General features: G+C 42.2%; 1 protein-coding gene across 3 annotated transcripts in view; it reads right to left on the reverse strand.

Moving 5' to 3' along the window:
• LOC110537362 (glutamate receptor 3) overlaps positions 1 to 22,101 on the reverse strand; it is a 126,728-nt gene that overhangs the window by 12,614 nt on the left and 92,013 nt on the right. The window contains exons 5-14 of one of the 3 annotated variants that reach the window (XM_090192178.1): positions 17,987 to 18,036; positions 17,500 to 17,677; positions 16,782 to 16,949; positions 16,534 to 16,638; positions 15,172 to 15,279; positions 13,100 to 13,306; positions 11,177 to 11,550; positions 9,420 to 9,618; positions 1,416 to 1,663; positions 533 to 647 (exon numbers count right to left, since the gene is read on the reverse strand). In XM_090192178.1, the coding sequence (XP_090048304.1) occupies positions 533 to 647; positions 1,416 to 1,663; positions 9,420 to 9,618; positions 11,177 to 11,550; positions 13,100 to 13,306; positions 15,172 to 15,279; positions 16,534 to 16,638; positions 16,782 to 16,949; positions 17,500 to 17,677; positions 17,987 to 18,036 (1,752 nt within the window). Of the gene's footprint in view, positions 1 to 532; positions 648 to 1,415; positions 1,664 to 9,419; positions 9,619 to 11,176; positions 11,551 to 13,099; positions 13,307 to 15,171; positions 15,280 to 16,533; positions 16,639 to 16,781; positions 16,950 to 17,499; positions 17,737 to 17,986; positions 18,037 to 22,101 lie in introns of those variants that run through there. The other 2 variants (XR_016484999.1, XM_036937346.2) reach the window with 2 other exon arrangements.

The raw sequence follows: 22,101 nt of genomic DNA on the forward strand, positions 1-22,101 counted from the left end.
CATTTTAGTGAAACAGCATTATAATTCCACCATGTTTGTCCTGTGGATATAAAAAGCAGAGGAAATGTACATTCTGCCATTCTGTATGTTTTGCCTTTGACAACCACAGGGCAAAGCACTAAGCTAAAAAGCCTCTGGAGAAACGTAGGAAATATCTCACAGAGCAGCCCTGCTGCAGAGCAAAACACTAACTCCCCAAAGGAGGTCACACAATATGGCTTCTTACCAGAGTGGTGCTACTCTTCAACCATTGGGAATAATAATTCGTTTCAACACTTCTTTACCTGCAGTTAAAAAATAGCCATTTTTTTATCAGAAATATCTAAATTGTTACTGGTCTTTTTCCTCCATTAGCCAAGTAAAGGGTTCTCAGTTTGATCTCAGTTGCACAATAAAATAGAAAAAGCCACACGGTTTTCTGTTTCAGGGCCATTGTGGATGTGGTTGGGGCCTATAGGTTACAGTAGTGATATAACAGGCTTGCCGATTACTCTACTCTACGATACCCGATATTGGTGACATTGAGGCTGACCTTGGAGTCACCTCCCCCGCTGCCGCACTCTCCCTTGTCGTACCACCATTTGTTTTTCAATTTGTCCAAGAGGCCTTGCTCATTCAGTTTTAACACTGCCAGGTTAACAGCATTTCTTGAAACGATAAAACATGACTTGTAAGAAAACGAACAGGTCCGTGAGAAATCTAATATTAGAATATTGGTTAATAGTAATAATAATAATAATAATATCAAATGATTCATAAGGGGGATCACGAAAATGACAAATTGGTAAAGAATTTCAACGGTGTGTAGAGGTAAGAAGCGTTTTACAGCAAAGAAAGTGTTAAATATTAAAGAGGTGGTATGGAGGGTTACATTGCTCAGAACTGAAGTGTGCGGGATAGGGACACTTTGTCATAGAGAATAGAAGAATAACGACAACATACAGCATGCACGTTAACATTCATCATAAGTGACAGTGCAGCTTTTAGCAAGTTAAGTGAAAGAAACACATTGAACTGTTAAATTAGAAGCAATGCTGAACTGCCAGAGAGGGACACCACAGAGGACAGAGAGAGGAAAGGTTGAGGGAAGAGAAAAACAAACGAGGGGTGGGTGTGGGGGCACATCAACATTCAAATGGATTTAGTAAATATGACTAATATACCAATAAGTACTTTCCCTTTGAAGAGAAAGAAAAAGACAGAAACACAGAGAGAAAGAAACCATAGAGAGAACATGATAGAAATGGCTTCACGTCTACACGAGAGTTAAACACATAATACCGTTTACTTCCTGATGAACCTCAAAAAATGAAATATTGAGGAGTGAGGAAGAAGAGGAATGGGACAACAGGAGACATCAGGGTAGGTGGAATACTATAACAACATGGAGAATATTGTTATATTATCCCACCCACCTTAATGCTGAGCCTTTAGGTGTGGCCACACCGTATCCTTTAGAGTCGAGGTTGCCGCCCACTTTCATGGTGTCACAAGGTTTCCGCTGCTCGATGTACTCGTTCATTGTGGATTCGAGAAGAAAGGCAAATTTGCCTTTCGACTTTCGCACTCGGGCAACCCCTTCTGGAGTGGTCTTTGCGAACACTGACGGTTCAGCTGATTTCATGTAAGACCACATTTTTTCATAAACTGCTATTTTGGAGCGCTGCATTTGGGGAGAGAGGGAGAAAGAGAAGACAAAAATAGGTTAGTGGTGCATTAAAAAAAATGGAGACCTTAGCTCTCAGTGCTTAAATAACACATTTTACACACATACAGTGGGGCAAAAAAGTATTTAGTCAGCCATCAATTGTGCAAGTTCTCCCACTTAAAAAAGATGAGAGAGGCCTGTAATTTTCATCATAGGTACACTTCAACTATGACAGACAAAATGAGCAAAATAAATCCAGAAAATCACATTGTAGGATTTTTAATGAATTTATTTGTAAATGATGGTGGAAAATAAGTATTTGGTCACCGACAAACAAGCAAGATTTCTGGCTCTCACAGACCTGTAACTTCTTCTTTAAGAGGCTCCTCTGTCCTCCACTCGTTACCTGTATTAATGGCACCTGTTTGAACTTGTTATCGGTATAAAAGACACCTGTCCACAACCTCAAACAGTCACACACCAAACTCCACTATGGCCAAGACCAAAAGCTGTCAAAGGACACCAGAAACAAAATTGTAGACCTGCACCAGGCTGGGAAGACTGAATCTGCAATATGTAAGCAGCTTGGTTTGAAGAAATCAACTGTGGGAGCAATTATTAGGAAATGGAAGACATACAAGACCACTGATAATCTCCCTCGATCTGGGGCTCCACGCAAGGTATCACCCCGTGGGGTCAAAATGATCACAAGAACGGTGAGCAAAAATCCCAGAACCACACGGGGGGACCTAGTGAATGACCTGCAGAGAGCTGGGACCAAAGTAACAAAGCCTACCATCAGTAACACACTACGCCGCCAGGGACTCAAATCCTGCAGTGCCAGACGTGTCCCCCTACTTAAGCCAGTACATGTCCAGGCCCGTCTGAAGTTTGCTAGAGAGCATTTGGATGATCCAGAAGAAGATTGGGAGAATGTCATATGGTCAGATGAAACCAAAATAGACATTTTGGTAAAAACTCTACTCGTCGTGTTTGGAGGACAAAGAATGCTGATTTGCATCCAAAGAACACCATACCTACTGGGAAGCATGGGGGTGGAAACATCATGCTTTGGGGCTGTTTTTCTGCAAAGGGACCAGGACGACTGATCTGTGTAAAGGAAAGAATGAATGGGGCCATGTATCGTGAGATTTTGAGTGAAAACCTCCTTCCATCAGCAAGGGCATTGAAGATGAAACGTGGCTGGGTCTTTCAGCATGACAATGATCCCAAACACACCGCCCGGCAATGAAGGAGTGGCTTCGTAAGAAGCATTTCAAGGTCCTGGAGTGGCCTAGCCAGTCTCCAGATCTCAACCTCATAGAAAATCTTTGGAGGGAGTTGAAAGTCTGTGTTGCCCAGCAACAGCCCCAAAACATCACTGCTCTAGAGGAGATCTGCATGGAGGAATGGGCCAAAATACCAGCAACAGTGTGTGAAAACCTTGTGAAGACTTACAGAAAACATTTGACCTCTGTCATTGCCAACAAAGGGTATATGACAAAGTATTGAGATAAACTTTTGTTATTGACCAAATACTTATTTTCCACCATAGTTTGCAAATAAATTCATTAAAAATCCTACAATGTGATTTTCTGGATTTTTTTCTTCTAATTTTGTCTGTCATAGTTGAAGTGTACCTATAATGAAAATTATACTTTTTTGCCCCACTGTACATCTTCATATACAGTGTAGTCCTTTGCCATGAGTCAATAGAGTGCTCTCTGTGCTCCCAGAGAGCTGAGTAAAGGAGTAGTTGTAGTGGGCCTGTTGCCAACAGCAGATAGGGCCTAAGGTCCGACAAGCTGGCAGCACACTAAAAACAAAACTGCAGGGCCACGTTTCTCCTCGGCATCCATTGACAGGACGACCACCTGACTGACCACCTGCTCCCTTTCACCATCCCCCCTTAGTTCACAAGACAGGAAGTGAGTCAGCATGCCCTTTGACATTGGGGTTCTGGAGGTGTCACCTGGATTGGTCAGTGGGGCTGCTGCCACCTGGAGCAGCAATATGACGTGCTGAGAGGAGAACACAACCCTGCCATGCCCTGGCCTGCCTCCTGCCTCCTGTCTCCTGCACTTCCCTTACTGACACACACCCAGGGAGCTGCTGCTAAAAGTGGCCTTTGAGTGGCTGGCGTCGGGTCTCCATGGAGCTGGGGTATGCACACAGCAGTCGACAACAGAAGGACAAATAAGGAAGCTGCATTAAACTTGGTTTATGTGACCTTCCGCCGAGTGACCGAACAAGTGGGGAAAACTTTAGGATGGATGTTCTCACGACCAAAAAAGGCATGTGTATAAATAGCCTATAGATTGATTTAATTAGCAAGTGAATGCTTAATGTGGCAAAAACAGAGTCAACTTGGTGATTATATCTATGGCTATATTGCTCAGGGCCCCAAATAACATCATATATTGTTGATGAATAGATATTACAATTTAATCTGAGAGGGCCATTGGAAGTTCGTTTCTAGGAAAGCTTTGTTTTGTCATATCTTTTTCACATGGGCAATAGGCCCACCATAATAGCTGAATCAAGCTAAATCTAACATTACATATTAAACTGCAGATGGCTTGGCTACTGTGGACCATCGTGAAATTTAGTGTGAAATATATGACTGTACTAACCAGATAAACAGATTGATCTACGTTTTACGAGTGTGAGCACACGCATACAGTTGCAGACGCACACACACACACACACACACACACACACACACACACACACACACACACACACACACACACACACACACACACACACACACACACACACACACACACTATACGTTTTAGTATCCTTGTGGGGACCTAAAATGTATTTCCATTCAAAATCCTATTTTCCCTAACCCTAACTCTAACCCTAATTGTAACCCTAACCATAAACCTAACCCTAAGTCTAACCCTAACCCTAACCCTAACCCTAATTGTAACCCTAACCATAAACCTAACCCATAAGCCTAAAATAGCCTTTGTCTTCGTGGGAATTTTTCTTGTTTTACTATCCTTGTGGGGTCTTTTGGGGATTTCTGGTACCCACTAGAATAGTAATACACACACTGAGTAAAAAACAACTCATGAAATGGCAGGGACTGTGAGGGGACACACAGATGCACTCTAACACACATCATTTTGTTGTTGTATTGTTTGTATTATTCTTTTGTTGTTTTGTTTGTATATCATTGTATTTGAAATGTGTGTGACTGTCTATCAGTGTAACAGTGTTTTGTTACTTGTCATGTAATGGGGATCCAAATAAACATAAAAGGGTTCTACCTAGAACCAAATATGGTTCTTCAAAGGGTTCTCCTATGGGGACAGCCAAAGAATCCTTTAAGGTGTAAAAACACACACACACAAACACGTCCTTACAGACGAAGAAGGCCCACATTTACGTAGAGAAAAATTCCTCTCTGATTAATATTGTTTGTACATTAAGCACCAGTTCTGATGTGTTCTCTAAAATCAGTCTACAGGCTGTCTTATTGACTGACTTACTAAGTTTTGGGGATCAAATTTGCTGGACATTCAGCTGTTTCTTCTATCAGATGTTTGCACACCAGAGCAAAAAGGTGTATTGTCATCTTTATCTGGATTAAGTAAATCCTCATAGGAAGTGTCAATCTGTTTAACAGAGGTGGCTGTATACAGAAACTACAATGTCACTTCATTTCAGTTAGCTGATTATTAATATATTACATGACTCTGAATGTTATAATTTTGAAACAAGTGCGGCAGGGTAGCCTAGTGGTTAGAGCGTTGGACTAGTAACCGAAAGGTAACGGAGCTGACAAGGTACTAATCTGTCGTTCTGCCCCTGAACAGGCAGTTAACCCACTGTTCCTAGGCTGTCATTGTAAATAAGAATTTGTTCTTAACTGATCTTGCCTAGTTAAATAAAGGTAAAATAAATAAAAAAAGGTAGCCTAGTGATTAGACCATTGGGCCAGTAACCGAAAGGTTGCTAGATTGAATCCTTGAGCTGACAAGGTAAAAATCTGTTGTTTTGCCCCTGAAAAAGGCAGATAACCCACTCTCCCTGGGCTGTCATTGTAAATAAGAAGACAGAGTGCTGTGGTTCTGGGGAGGTGATTTGGGATGTCAATAGTTTACAGAACCTCTAACGGCCTCAGCTCCTCTGCTCTTTAATGGGAGTGATGAGCTTGACTCCTTATGAGCTTGATGATAACATCATTGGTCTGTAATGTAAACTGTAAATAGGGTTGTTGAACATAATGAACACATTGGTGTCACTCTAGTAGATTCTGTAGAGATGCCTGGTGTTCTCAGGACAACTGATATGACAGGGGGTAGGATCAGATCAGCGGGGATTCAATAAATGAGCTAAATATGAGTCAACATGTTAATTATTAAACTATAGAGAAACAACCAATGCTGCAGTCAAAATATTAGTCTCTGATCTGCACATACACCATCTGCTGCTATGTTGGCATCAGCATCACTGCTCAAATATTCACAAACGCCAATACTGTCATACAGTTCTCATCAGTGATGGTTGCGTTTACACTCACAGCACACCAAGGAATTGAATGAAATTGAGCTGACTAGTATGTAATCTTGAACAATGGGGAGTCAGGTTCCCCTACAAATGATTCCTCACATCACCCCCCACCCCCACCCCAGAGAGGTGGATTTTACCCCCTGCATCACACACTCATTTAAAGAGTACAGGGAGAGACCATATGGGAGGTGATTGAGGGGGTGGGGTTGCTCAGCGGGACATTCCTTGGAAGCGGTTGCTTCTTATGCACCAACAGATGTTAAAGCCTTATGGGTGTATCAATCAAGGGCAAATATGTTTCACTAACAAAATATTTTCAAATCTGCAGTACATTCAGTTCCTATTGCTGCTAGTTACACCTCCATGATCTTCAGGCAAAAGGAATATGGAAATCAGTGTGTCTTTTGGAAAAAGGGCCTTTTGTGCAGCAGGGCCTTCAGCCCAGGTTTTCAGAGAGAGAAGCTAGAATAGACTGGGCGGAGGGGGTGGGACCTGAGCTGTCGCCAGAGTGGAAAGGGCATTTACACAATACAGGTGACAAGAATGACTGTGGCCAGAAAATCCAGTAAATGTCACAGAAAGTGCTTTAAATGTCAATACTGAAACCCCTGTGAGAGCACTTTTGTTATCACTTGAAACATAACAAGACAAATGATTTTCGGTATCGATAGCGAAGTCAGCATTATATCAGATGAAGTACAAGAGCCAAGCTTAAGCACCTGGCTTGATCAGACTGATGTCATGGATGCTCTATATCAGGGATGGGCAACTTTGATGGGGGTGGGGGGTGGGGGGGGGTCACAAAAAATCTGAACGAATCATGATGGGCTGCAGTTGCTTATGTCTCCAGCTTCTTATGTTTTTACAGTAGTTGCATGATAATATCTGCTCAATGCGTTCTGCAAGATGGATGCATTTAACAGAATATCAGTATCAATGCATTGCTGAATAAAAAAATTAAGCTGTCTCCCCGCATTGTATCATGCAAATTTCAGCAGTAGTTGGATATGTAATGAATTCAGGGCCATGATTGAATCATGCTTGACATCTGCACAATTTCAATGGGAGGGACCGTTCATGTAAATTACAGTAATATTTTATGACAGGCTTGGCCATGCTGTGTAAACAGAGGGTCATTTCTGGGTCATGTAAAGATGCGTGCAGCTCTTCTGCTTGTGTTATTTGAATCAGCAATCATATGTGGGCTAAAGGTCTCCAGTGTTCAAACGCAAATCTATTTTCATCTAACATAGATAAGCACGTTGTAAGTTAGTTTTCGGCCTCAGTATCCATTTGCTAAATAAATAAATATTAATGAGAAGATGAGCTGACTCCCATAGTGCAACACAAACACCTCCAGCTGTCAGTCCATCTATCAACTCTCCATTTATGCACTCTGAATGCTTCATGGCTGTTTGCTCAGATCCACCCCACTGGCAATACAAAGTAGGGATGAGTCAGAAAATAAATCATTAGCATTCTGTCTGTATGCAGAGTGCTTGTCCACATGTCATTTTTGGATTCTCTTCTGGCCAGTTACACAAGTGCCAAAAGTATTCAAATGTACTCTGGAGACAACATAAGTAGCTCCAAAAAAAATCTGCAATTTCATTTCCTCAGGCGTTATAACATCAACCTGGACACATACACATAACATAGCAAATGTAAATCCAGGACACTCCAATTAGTATGATATGTTACATTTCGTATGGTATGTATTCATTTGTGGATTTCCATCATCCATTTTGTATGAGATGTTACGAATTACAATTTGTAGATGTTACCAACTGCAATTCATATAATATCTTACGAATTTGCGAAATTCTAGGTGGCTAATGCAAAAATTTGCTAGGTGTGTAGAGTTAGCCAGGCTAGATGTTAGGGTTATGGGTTAAGGTTAGGTTAAGGTTAGGGAAGGAAGTAGCTAACGTGGTAAGTATTTGCAAAGTAGCTAAAAAGTAGTAAGTAGTTGCAAAGTTGCTTATTAGCAAAACTACTAAAGTTGTCCGTGATGAGATTTGAACAAGCAACCTTTGAGTTGCAAGACGCTCGCATTTTACACCGAACCATCCACCCTGACCAACCACCCTACTTTAGTTTTTGCTTTATGTAAACTTTTGTCTTATGTAACCATACCAAATGTTACATATCATACTAATTTGAGTGTCCCGTATTTACATTTACTATGTTACGTTTAGTCTATGAGACCAGGCTGATAACATACACATGGCTGGTTTTGAAAATGAGATGCCTGAGCTAAGTTAATTTCTCTCCATGTATCACATACATGCTGCTGTGCCTAAGATACGTGAGGTGGAAATGGAGCTAAAAATGCAAGCACTTAAAATCTATTTGACGTGTCTGAATATTCTTCTTCTGACTCTTTGACAACAAAGGGGCTGTGTCATAAGTGAGGGAGGAGTTGGGGAAGCATGTGATGTACTAGGGTGCCGGTACGGTAAATCCTGAGAGAAGTGAGGGAATGCATGGAAAGTAAAGGTGAGCCATTTGAGGGATGACCTGCCAATGTGTCATCAGAGCAGATTTCTGTTTGCCTGGTGGCTATATGACTCTAATTAAGCAGCACATCTTTCCTGAAGAACATATTTAAAAATGTATCTGGAGCCTCTATTTTAATTAAAAGTCCCCCGGAATGGCTCCTCGGTCGTGACATTTGAAGTTTGAAGGCGAAGGGACAGGAAGTGGGTCACTCATTATGAAGTCCCTGAACACCTATCAATTATCTTCCCAGAAAGACCTGGGACGAATCACCAGGCCGTCAGCCAACCTGCCAAACAAATCATGAAAGAGAAGTACACTTGCATTACATCCAGTGGCTTGCACAGGTGGTTGTGTTTCACTGCACTGATTCACTAACTCTAAACACCAGGCTATAAATATACTTTTTTAAATATTCAGTGTGTTCAATTTTTAATGCTTTGTTTTATAAACACCACAAATTGAGAGAGAAACCACGCAAAATTGTCTTCTGTCACCACACAGTAGCATAGACTCTGATAGCCACTTGTTTCGTGTATAGTAGCTTGACTTTCTTCAATATTTATTATCATAGTTAACTACTTCCATATTTTCTGTCGGGTATCAAGCAAAACTAAATATCTATACCATTCCCCTGTGCTCCTTGCTTTGATGTCTTGTCTGCTTTTTTGTTGTTTTCTAACTGTCTGTAAAGAGACTAAAGTTGTGTCTGGTGAATAAACCCCCAGTTAGTTTAGTCACTCACCCTAAAAAACTCCTTGGTGGAGCCTGAGTCTAGGGTCCCGTAGGCAATCTCTGTCTGCTTGGCCAGGTCCTCAGCACTCTCTATGGGAGACACCATCCTCTCCACTGTGAGGAAGGCAGCCAGGTTGGCTGTGTAGGAGGAGATGATGATGAGGGTGAAGAACCACCACACCCCCCCCACGATTCTGCCCGACAGAGACCTGAGAGAAAGGGGAGGAGGAGGAGGACAGAGGGACATGAGAGCAGGGTGCTCATCCTACACACTGACAGCGGGATGGAGATCGCCATGCTTTTGGAGTCCACTGCTTCCTGTGTAGAGTCTGGGTATCACACACCATGTATTGACATAAATGCACAGCCTCAGAGCATTGATCTTGGATTTATGTCAAATCTCACCCACATACCTCAATGTTAATGCTCTTTACACAGAGAAAAACATGGTGTCCCAGCCTTGTTGCGCTATGATGCTTGCGTGGAGGGTTGTGTTGTGGCTGAATGATAGCACACACAAACACAGCAAGCAGAGATTAGTGTGCATCAGCTTCAATGAGGCTGACGATCCCCACTGGTACGGTAACTACTAACCTTAGGCTTACTGTAGTATATCACGAAAACGGATCCTCCAGGAGGGAGAGGGACATTTACTAAATCGTTTTCATCAAATTCATCAAATCAGTAGCATTGACTCTTTGGCATTCTATGGGCTTTTCAAATAGTACCTGACATCCTAAATTGCCATAGAATGTTTTGTGTTCTTTTCTGGTATTATGTTACAATGATTAAATGGCTTGTCTTTTATTTAGAGTTGACTTTCTTCACTGCACATGAGAAGCCATCACTCAGTTTTCAGCACGCAAACCCCTTCTTTTTCATGAGCAATGCTCAAAAAATAAATAATCTTATCATAGAGACAGTAAGGGAACAATTACTGAGGAATGAATCCGAACGATGCATGTTTAAATGTTGATCTCAGTGGACCATTACCCTATAGCGCTGTAGCCATCACTATTCAGGTGAGACTGATGCTCAGCTCTGATAGACATGTCCTGGAACACTCTCTCATTGATCTTCATTCAGATGCACTACAATGGCCCAACATCCCAGACAAGATGAGGAGGGATGGCTTGAACAATGACAGTCCCCCGAGAAGGAATGAGGGACACACCGGCACAACAGTGATGATGAGTGAAGAGATGGACTGAATTAATGAAAAGAGGGGGAAGAGGGCGTAACTTTTTGTCTATATGAAAATGCATGATATTAGTCATGAGGTAGAGGCCGAATTTAATGCCATTAAGGTGCTTCATTAGAGTGAAAATTGATAAAAATACATTATATGCACCAGGCTGATGACCGTAAAATGGGACACGCAGCAAAAACACGGTAGCCCTCCAAGAGTCATGGGGAATAGGGTAAACTACGGATGTAATGACCCTGTGCATTTTACAGTCCCCGGGATGCTGGACATAAGTTATTTTGTGGATGCAATGCATAACTGTTAGCATGCAGCCAGGAGAGAAAGAGTGGGAGAGTGAGGAATGGTGGTGGTGTGTTTAAAGAGCATGAGGGAAAGATGAAGTGGAGGTGAATGGGGTGGAGAGGAAAACAACCAAGACACAACCAAAAAATAACATATATGCACCATGACATGATGGGAGTTGTAGTGATTATGACCATAAAATGCAGAGAGATGGTACAGTATGTAGATGATAGGATGGCTGAGTTTGAGGTGATGGAACATGGAGTACAGTAACCAACCTTGGCGAGATATCGCATCCTTGCTGCATGAAGGCGCCCAGGGAGAACCACAGGCTATTAAAAATCCCAAAGTCGTTAGGTGGGTCTGGAGGGCTCTGGGGGTCTTTGGCCTCGTCGTTCTCATCCAGATGCCACTCATATGGGCTGAAGCGGCTGACCAGGAAGAGCACCACGCTCACGCCGATATAGGCAAACACTATGCACATCCAGATCTCATAGGCCAGCGGGTCCAGGAAGGAGAACACGCCCGGCTTTGACTTTTGAGGCTTCTTTATCATAATGGAGATCCCCAGGCTCATAAAAGGCTTAGAGAAGTCTATCACTTCCTCTCGTACCAATGTTATAGTTAGAGGAGCCACTGCTATATCAGCTCTCTGGAAACATAGGAACAGGAACAGGAGGAGTTAGAGGTTCAAAACAGAGCACAGACACATCACATCAAACTGCCTTGTGATCAAAGCCCGACTTATAACAATTTAAAATAGAATGCCCATCTAAAGAAATTATGAGATTTTACTGTTTCTTGATCAAATAAACTGGTCATCAGGCAATTTTCAATATCTCATTATGACTATAGTATATCTATAATGTATTGCTGAAACCAATGAGTAGAGATGGAGCACGGAAAAATGAAATGGATTAGAAAAATGAATGCATTAAATGTCAGATACGTTTAAGAAGAAAGTGAGACCTGCCAGCTTAAAATGGACCAATCTCAGTTAGCATTAGTAGTGGCTAATGTCTCTGCCTTAATCCAAAAGAGTGCATTACTCCGTCAGATCCATCTATGAAGTAGAAGGTATGGAAACAGGAGGTTGAAGAGCTTATGCAAACAGCCCATGATATTTGAATCAGCCTAGGAAATTCAACTCCTTTATCAGATTGTCTTTAAAGCCTCCTAGCCTTATTAGCGAATAGCTCAGATAGGTAATAAATGTTCCCATCGATAGCTTTTCAGGTCCCAGAGTTACAACCGGACCCGGCCTTGACTTATAAATATGTAAATGCCATGCGAGGGCTGGGATCATCTTAGTGAGGTTTAGGCAGGGACCCTGTGAAAAACACAGCTCCAAGCCACTCCTTGTCTCAATATATCACTGGCTCATTTGCATGTGAATGGCTAATTAATGGTTCGGCGGATTTACTGTTGATGCAGAGAGGTGTCTCAGGGCATGTACAAAGCCTGTCAATTATAGCAGGAGATCATCTCTCTCTCTTGCAGCTCTCTGAAGAGTTTGGGGTGTAATTTTACAGAATGGTTGGTAAAATGTTCATTACAAAAGGAATATGCTATTTCGTGTTAAATTCAAATGCATTCAGAGTATCACTGCTTGCATTCAAACTGACAAACAGATGTTTTTCATTTTCACTTTATAGTCTGGCTGTCATCTGTCCCTTAATGAAACATGAACCAGTTCACAGTTGGTGTTTTATGAAAGAAGAAAATGAGCTCATACTTACACATGTAGTGAGTGGTTCATAACATAAAGTAATCAATCTTTCAATTAAGATCTGATTTATGGAGATACATATGGAGAAAATCACACACCCAGTCAGTAGAGGATTGCGGGCCAGATCTGGTTGCTGGGTGGCACATATGGATCAGTGCTGCCACCGCAACAGTAAAAGGCCAGATCTGGTCCGAATGTGGGAGATGCGACCAGGGCGAGGGCAGGCACACTTTGCTTATGAGCCAGTTCTGGCTTGTGATATGTGACCGTAACAAATACCCATAGTTGCTGGGCCACTTTTGAATGAATGTGGACCACATTCACCCTGCTGGGCAAGGTCTGGCCTTTTCATGCCGAAGATCTGGTTTAGGTGTGTTAACCAGATCTGGGCCACATACCTCAAGCCAGAGCTGGCCAAGCCCCCGTCCCTGTGTTGGTGACAGTGCTTCAGTACGTCGAGACTGTCACTTACCCCATATACCAGCTCACCCACCATCCCGTTCCACGTCTTGGTCTCTGGATCCCTTGCACCATACTTCCCGTCCGCAACTACTGACAGTTTGTATCTTATCCCCACATGTTTTGCAATTTCAGCCGCTAAATCGACACAGTAGCCTTCATATCTGTCATTCCCATCCAGTGACAAGTAGTTTCGCTTGTACATCACATAAGGAGATTCCTGTTAATTAAACATAATGTTGAGTTTATAGTTGAACATGCACACATTCCATTCACAGAGGCCTTTCCTCTTGAGGCCAGTCCTCTTAAACCCACACCGTGATTGTTGCATGCACACATGCTTGGATTACACACACAGACATACACAGACACAGAGCACACAAACAGGAAATAATAACAGAACAGCATGGACAAGAAGCGACACACAGAGTTGGTCACATGGGGATGTTGGGGTGCTGACCCGATCCACAGCCAAATGCAGCCAGCCTCCATAGCAGCGGGCTAGATGCAGGGCCCGGCCCGGGTAACCAGTAGGGACAGTAAGGCCTCTGACAGACAGGCATGAAGGGGAAAGGGGGTGGGTCACTCAGCCAGATTCCTTCATGTTAAACCCAGACACAACTCTAAGGAGGTGGGGGCCGGGTGGAGGGTGCATTAGCTTTGCATCGGTTTGGTAGGACAGGGGCAGGTTGAACAGGGGTTTGTGATACTTTTCAGTTCATCATGTAAATGGTAGTGATTGGCAAGGGATTACAGTAATGCTCGTTTTTATTGCAACACCATCAAACACATCGATGAATGTGCAGGGAGGCTGCATCATTCAAGTCATCAAACCAACTCTGAGCTTATCTTTCATACAGAATACACTGGGTGGTGTTCATACAAATACTTGGCTCTTTAAACTCTGAGATGTGGTTGGTTTTCTTTTTGGCTCGGCTCAAAAATCACACAGAGTGATTGATCTTAAATCACATCCCAATCCGTGTCAGGTGTAGAAGAGATGCCAATGGGTAAAACAATGGTCAATTTCTTTCTTTCTGTGCTGAAGGTATCTTTTCACCTCTATGCTAGAAGAAATGGGTTCCTGAAACAATAAAGTCAAATATAGCTAATTCTGATGCATAATGAGATTTGGTCAATTTACAATGTGAATAGACAAATACATGATCACTAGATGAGTAGTGTAACACTATTGCTATCATAACATTACAATGGTCCTACCATTTCCCTGTGTCTATCAGAAGTATCCTAACTAATTATGACTATGAGCATGACATGCTTACATCTAGATGAGAATGTCTGACTTTCGTATTCTGAATTTGCCTAAGATGAACACATAATAGGCAGAGTCAGAAAGAAGGCCATCGTTTTAAATGTAAGATAAGGCTTACCTTATTTTACATTTAAAAATGACCAAGATCTTCTAACTAACCATATATACATCCAGCTGATTTATTTTTATCTCTCTGCTTGAGCTGGGGAATGCTTCATCTCTTGCTATCCCTGACCTTTGACCCCTAATATCGCTGGATAGTGGAAGAAGCCACAGAGGTTATACTTCAGTACAGAACTTGTAGTGGACGATCCAAAATAGATTTGAACAAGGGGATAAACAAACCAAAGCTTTAAAGCCTTGAGGTTTTTTATGTCCTCCTCAAATGGCAGTTATTTTGTGTCCCCAGTGAGAAACAATTGACATTAAAGGTTGTTTTGTTGTCTCTGTCCCTGTCATCATTGACCATTTACTTAATGAAAGAAACAGGTTTTTACTTACGTATGCACTGAATGTGTATTAGATTACGTCTATAGGCTCTAGCTAGTTATCATTACCAAAGCCGTTATTGTGATGTCACTGCTACAACAGGCCACCGTAATATGGAAAATCAAAATGCTTTAACACCCACACGGATACAGTTGAAACACTCTTTGTGAATCGACTGTTTCAACATGTAGTGAGTGGATGGAAAGCAACTCAAAAGAAAATAGTTCTACCCTCCCAGGACAGAATGTAACAATGGACACCTTGACCTTGAGTGGCAGAATTGTTTAGAGGTGGAACATTTAAAATCTGCTTGGAAAGTGTACCATAATAGTAGTGACCACAATCGTTCGGTTTTCCACAGAAGAGGACTCGTTGGTGACCTGCGCATCCACAATAAATACATATTTTTCGAATTCATTCCAGTACCCGGTCTGAAAGTGACAGAAACATCATAGTTATTACAAGAAACAGCCATTTAAAAGACATTTGTGAGTAAAGCCTCCAAGTGCAGTTGGCAGGCGAGCATGTCTGATGAGAGTCTTGGCCTGAATGGGGGTTGGGGGTGTCTAGTGATGCGCGAGATAAAAAGCCCTGTACTGGTGCTGTGCTTGGAGATGACCCTTTAACCTCTGCTACAAATCCAGTGGGGGAAAAGAGCATTCAACTTTCAGCTAATCTCCCTCTCAGCACCCTTACTACAGCTGCACTGTCACAGATCTTTTACATAACCATGAATTACTGCCCATGAAATGCTCCTCGCATGCAGCTTGGCAATACTAATACCAGCAAAAAAGAATGAGTCTTATTCAGCAATAAGCAATTTCAGTTGCCATTTACAGAGTGAGGGGCTTCTCTTAATGTACAAACATTAAGCATACTATATCTATGCTGCTACTAAAAATAGATATCTGACGTCTGTGAACCTTTTCAATAACTGCTGAGATTTAAGAAAACGTCAGCAGTTACATGTTATTTGTTCTGTTCTGTTTTGTTCTGTTCTGTTTTGTTCTGTTCTGTTGTTCTGTTCTGTTTCGTTCTGTCTGTTGTTCTCGTCTTTTCTGTCCGGTTGTATTCTGTACTTTTCTTTTCTGTTCTTTTTAATTCTACTTCTCTCCTCTTCTACTGTTCTATAGCTCAGCATGTTGTATAGGCTAGTATGTGTGGTAACTAGAGGGGTTACTGGCTAATATAGCACTACTCCTGACAGACTTGATGCGTCCCCTCTCCTACCCCCTGCCCCAGTTATGACTGTGCACAAAGGAAGCACGCAGGGAGAGGTCAGCCCACAGTACATAATCCGCTACAGGTGAAAGCTGTCCTACTGTAAGCACTCCAATAAATCTTCAAGCTCTGCCCTGGACCCTGCTCAGAGCTGTTCAATGATTACTGTTGCGCACGTATGGTGCAATGCATTTACAAGCACACTTATGTTATGGAGTCATGTTAATGTGTAATTACGTAAATATTGAATGTGTAATTACTTGAATATTCATATTTAAAGTCCAAACAACTGAACTATCTTCACATGTAATCTCAGTTATGAATAAAGGGAAAAAAAGAAGTGAACAGGTCTGACATCCTGCAACCTTTTCCCCATTACTCAGTTAATGACCCTCTGAACTCAAACAATGTGAGAAAGTGTTTTGTAATCTGCATGTTGAGCCACTGTGCTGCTTTCTACTTACCTTCTTGGGCCCCCCTATTTTCATTTCATACACATCGATGCTGTAGTTGGATCTCCGACCGAACGAGTCAAACTGGATATTCCCTGTCATACCTTGTACCTGGACCTGCCATGCACACCACGACACAAGGAACCGTAATAACCTTCACACAACAGCTCAATTCAGATTTAGTCAAAATATACTACCATATTTTAAAGACATGGTAACAGGGGTACACCTGGGCACCTGTGAAGACCCCTCCTACCAACCATTTTGAGGGCTCTCTCTATGTCAATGCCTTGGCTCCAGGGTACGGCCGGGTTGGCTAGGCAGTCCCCAGCGCTCCCCCTCCGGGACACGTCCACCCTCTGCCTCCGCAGGTACCGGAAGGCCTCTGCCAGGACCAGCACGGCATCATGGGTCAGTGCCGACGTGTACTGAAACACAACCACCACACCAGATCATGACACTAGGAGAGCAGTTCGAAGGGTACTCAGTGGTTTGTGTAAGGAGCACATGTAGATACAAAGCACAATGTGAAAAGGGAATAAATTGTGAAAATGAGTATCAATGATAAAGTCGGTACAGCAGTAGCTGAACAGCCCACTGCCACTCTGCCTCAAGGTTTATTTTATTCAAGAGTAATTGGTGATGTGCAGTCTGTTGTTGCCTGATATGCCAAAGCTAGTTCATACTGTTGTAGCTACTTTCAAACAGAAAACCAATTTTTGCCTCTTTTCTGAGTGACAAGCAGTAAACAAGCAGTATGATTTTACTATTGCCTCACTGACAGTTTATCTGGTTAAATTTGACAAAAGCCTTCCTTTTGTGAGTGAAAATGCTCTGTCTTTGATACTATTAGCGAGACGCAGATAACTGAACAGATAGTCAGAGAGAAAGGTAGAGAAGCAGATATGGGCAGGAGATGGAAGTTTCGTACTGTAAATAAAACATCCACACAACATTGACAGCTGTGTGGTACTGTACCTTCAGCGGTGTGCCCTTAGCCTCAGGAAACTCCCTCTCGTCTAGGCGTTCCCAGCGCTGGATGAACTGTGTGACTATTGGGTTCTCTGGGTTGATGATCTGGAAGCCTGTTATGTTGGCTCCTCCAGCAAACACTTTGTCCAGGGTCATGTTAGCGAAGCCCTGCAGTGAAACCAGAGGTACCCAACAACATGCAGGCATCAAACAATCTGTCCCCAACAACTGGGTTCATCTGTACTGAGAGCTTCACCTGTAATGCCTTTAAAGTAAAAAAAAAAAAAGAAAGCGTTTTCTGATGTATTGTTTTCTGAATAACATACAACTTTCTAGTTTGTGCTGATAATGTATGTTCGTATTTGTTCATAAAAGTACAGTTTGTTCAAATTTAGAAAACTAAAGTGATTGCACATCCCATTTTATAATACATGTTTGAGAGAGCCCCTGAAAGAGATAAGGATTGTTGTGTTGTCCTACTCTACTCACCAGGTTAGCCAGGATGTAGTGGTAGCCTCTGCTGTTCTTCCCCAGGGTCACCACCTGCAAGAGGGGGGAAAAACCTCACAATTAGACAAGGCATCAAAGGGCATCACATCACATACTCTATCAGTCTTCTGTTCTAAGAAGACACAATAGAACCTGAAAGCCTCTATCAGTTCTCAGAAGTAGCATAGATCCACTTGATCAAGGTTGTGGGTTTCCAGTCTCTGCACTAATGAGCAAATATAGTGCACCACCACCATCCCCATCAGTGACTTTTGTTGAGCAGCAGAAACCGCACAGATTCAACTGTCATCTTTCAGTTCAAAAACAAACTGAATAATTGAATTTCTTAAATAATGTTCCTTAGATAATATCTGATGTGTATATGAGTGTTTCTCTAACAGGGTCTGAGTGTGTGTTTGTGTGTGTGTGCGTGTGTGTGTGCGGGACTTTGTGTTCCTTTTGTATTAGCGTCAGTATGGAAAATAAGGTCAGGATTCAAGGCCCGCAGAAAAATTACCCTTTCATAACGCAGCTGCCTGCTGAAACAAAAAGTGCTCTCCGTCATTTTCTGCTGTAGCTCAATCTGCCACAGGGTTATATAGACTTAATTAGGACCAAAACTGTTCTCTCCTAGTGAGAGTGGGCAGGCAGGCATGGACAATCAACGCTAGCTGTTTTGTTTACTCTAATGACCAGTCCAGGCTTAGTTAACGCATCAAGGTTACTCAGAGATACTGTAAGTTACCATAGCTCTCATTCTTACTGCCTGGCAGAACAGAACAAGGCAGAACAGAAATGTGGTTTCATCATGGAGATACATACAGTGCCATACTGAGGGGGTGGAGAGAGAGGCTTTTTTCTCTCTATTTTCACTGTCTTTTTAGACTTCCTCCCCCACAGTTTTGACAAGGATGCTCTCTACGTGTCAGCCACTGCAACATCCAGTGTTATGTAGGACAGTTTCACGCATTGTAGTTGAGAGAATGCCTATGAATTCCAACAACAAACATGTGGTAAATGTGTGGTATGTTTCATTTTCATTTTACCTGAATAACCTCCAATATGGATCGTAATTATTGTAAGAGTATCAAAGCAAAGAATCAAGGACATGCAATATGTTGTGTTGCATCGCTTAATCAATTCTCATATCTCCTCCACCTCCCGCAATGTCACTGAGGGCTGTATTGTTAGATGTAACCAAGGAAACAATAGAAACAGCGTAGGAATAGGACTGTTTTATCACAGTTAAGGGCATCTTCATAAATTACCCACAAGTCTCCATCTGTAAAGGCATCCATCTGCACATTGTGACTTTCATTCAGACAGCATCCAGTCAGTCCTTTCCTTCACACTTCTACCTTTCAACCATCATCTGCTTAGTCCCTTTAATAGCTCCTAATTGTCTCTGGAGAGAGAACATTCTCAATCCTCCAAGGTTACAGCTCAGTCCCTCTCCCTATCCTCCCCATCCTCATGGCACTTTCCACTCTAAATCCTATTACCCTGGGAAGGTGTGCTCAACGATTTCATTATGTTTGACATTTTCCACCTCCACCAGTAACCCCCTCAGATCCTGCCTGCCTGGGACCCCAAACTTCCCATTTCTCAGAGGGAGGATAGTTACAGAACTAGAAGGTCCCAGTGTGTGGGATAGGGCCATACTACTGGTAATAGCACCTGTCATGACGTTCATTGCCCATTTCACTGTCATTTCAGAAGACACAGAGTGATACAGACAGACTCCTTGACAGTGGGACTCTGTCTCCAGTGAAGGATCTGATCTCCAGTGTTGGGGAGTAGTGAACTGCATGTAGTTGAACTAAATTCAAATCTAGGTAGTTCATTACTTTTTTTGCCATGTAGCGGTGTAGCTAACTACTAACACACTACTTTTTTTTGCAACAACAAAAAATAAGATAATTTGCTTTCTTTTTTGGCATCAGACTTGCCTGATTCTCACTTGAAATAAAAACAATTAGTTTAATAGGCAAAATTACATTGTGTTAACATGTGACCCCAAAGTTAACTGTTTTGCATTTCATAGTCATTGACATTTCAGATGTACATATTCAACTTTTTCAGTAGCTTGAATGTAGTGAATTTCTTTTTCAAAGTAACTGTTAAATTACTTTAATTAAATTACATTTACAATATCAAACAAGATAATATACATCATAAGACAGTTATATTTAAGTAAACTACGTATATTTTTCTTAAGGGTAGCTTTAGTCTAGCTTAACTTCTTCCAGTGTTAAGTACATGGTAGCTTGCTAAACTCTCTTTTCAGAGTAGATTCCCCAAAACTGCTGATCACACATGTTAAACCACCCTGTTCCTCAGCCCCTCGTCATCCCATCCCTCCCAGGCAGAAAGCATGCATAATCAAAAAGTTCAATTAAAAAAGAAGAGGGAACAAAAAGCCCTTCATCTGGGATTCATGTGAGAGGGAAGGAGCCACGGCGGACAAAGTGTGACAACACAGCAAGCACTTAATGAAGCTGCAGCGCCTGGAGCCAGCGGCTAATTCTCTCCTCTGACAAGTCACGGAACGAACGGAACAGGACCACTGCATCCTGCCTTAAAACATAGGCTATTCGCTTATATGAGGGCCTCTAAAAATTTGCCACTTGAAATTGTATTTTTGGCTCAAATATTGAAGTCTGTTTAATTCATCGTAATTAATGAGTAACTTAATATTGCGCTGTGATCTGAAATGCAGAAAGCGCTGAAACATCTCTGTGGTCCGCTGTGTGTTGGTTCTCTGTTGCAGAGACGTATGACTACGCAAATCCAATTTGAGTACTTAAGAGTCCTAAGCTAATCCGTCCCAGGGTGTGTATGTGTGTGTGTGCCCACGCGCACGCACTCATGCAAGTAGGGGGAGTTGAGGTATTTCAGTGACTCATACACATTACCATTCAAAGGAGGCCAGTTTCAATCTAGGGGACATAATTGTTGTATATGAAGACAGTATGCAGTATCCCCCCCCCCCCCCCTTGCCCTCAGAACAGCCTCAATTCGTCGGGGCATGGACTCTACAAGGTGTTTGAAGCGTTCCACAGGTACAAGTTGGCTGGATGTCCTTTGGATGGTGGACCATTCTTGATACACATTGGAAAGTTTTGAGCTTGAAAAATCCTGCAGCGTTAAAGTTTATTACGTTCCTAAAAGACACCCACCATGAGTGCCCACTACATTGGCCCATGAAGGCCAATATAAAATAAAGAAGAACCCACACCAAACTTAAAGACAGGAGGCAAATCAAAAAGTGGAGCAAAATGAAAATCGAGAAGAACAGATACAGGATTGTTTTTTTTAGAAATCAAATAGGGAGTGCCAACTAAAGGTGTTAACCCCACACATCTCTCAAGAGAACTGGGCCAACCACTCTTAAATATCACTTGGGCCAGCACATGTGAAACACCTTCCCGCTAACGAGATGATAAACCAGCACAGGTGTAACACATTCTGACTAACGAGGTGACACCAATTAGTGTGCCCCACGTGCTAACGTGCTAGAGTACAACCTCGAAATATAAATGGGCAAACAAAAGCATGTAACAAGTTCTTGACACAAACCAGTGTGCCTAGCACCTACTACCATACACCGTTCAAAGGCACTTGAATATGTTGTCTTGCCCATTCACCCTCTGAATGGCACACGTAAACAATCCATGTCTCAATTGTCTGAAGGCTGTCTCCTCCCCTTCATCTACACGGATTGAAGTAGATTTAACAAGTGACATCAATAAGGGACCATAGCTTTCACCTGGTCAGTCTATGTCATGGAAAGAGCAGGTGTTCTTAATGTTTTGTATACTCAGTGTATGTCTTGTTCTCTAGACCAGAAAAGTGGACTAAGATAAAAATAAAGCATGTGATGTGTGCATAATAAATATTTTTAGGATCCTAGCGCTCCAGTTTCCTGGTTCCCCTGGGATGATAATATTTCCAGCCTGCACCTAAAACAGATGGATGGGGACTTAGTGAGGTCATTCTCATTCCTCAGTCACATCAGTTCGCTTCCTGATCTGAACCAGTCTCTGTTGTTCTCTTTCGGTCAGAAACTAGGTGGGTCAGGCCATTGTGTTCCAGTCAAATAGAATGTCATTCTATTCT

The sequence above is a fragment of the Oncorhynchus mykiss genome, chromosome 12 (genome assembly GCF_057628025.1).
Source record: "Oncorhynchus mykiss isolate SJ-2025 chromosome 12, ASM5762802v1, whole genome shotgun sequence".
NCBI classification, from domain to species: domain Eukaryota; kingdom Metazoa; phylum Chordata; class Actinopteri; order Salmoniformes; family Salmonidae; genus Oncorhynchus; species Oncorhynchus mykiss.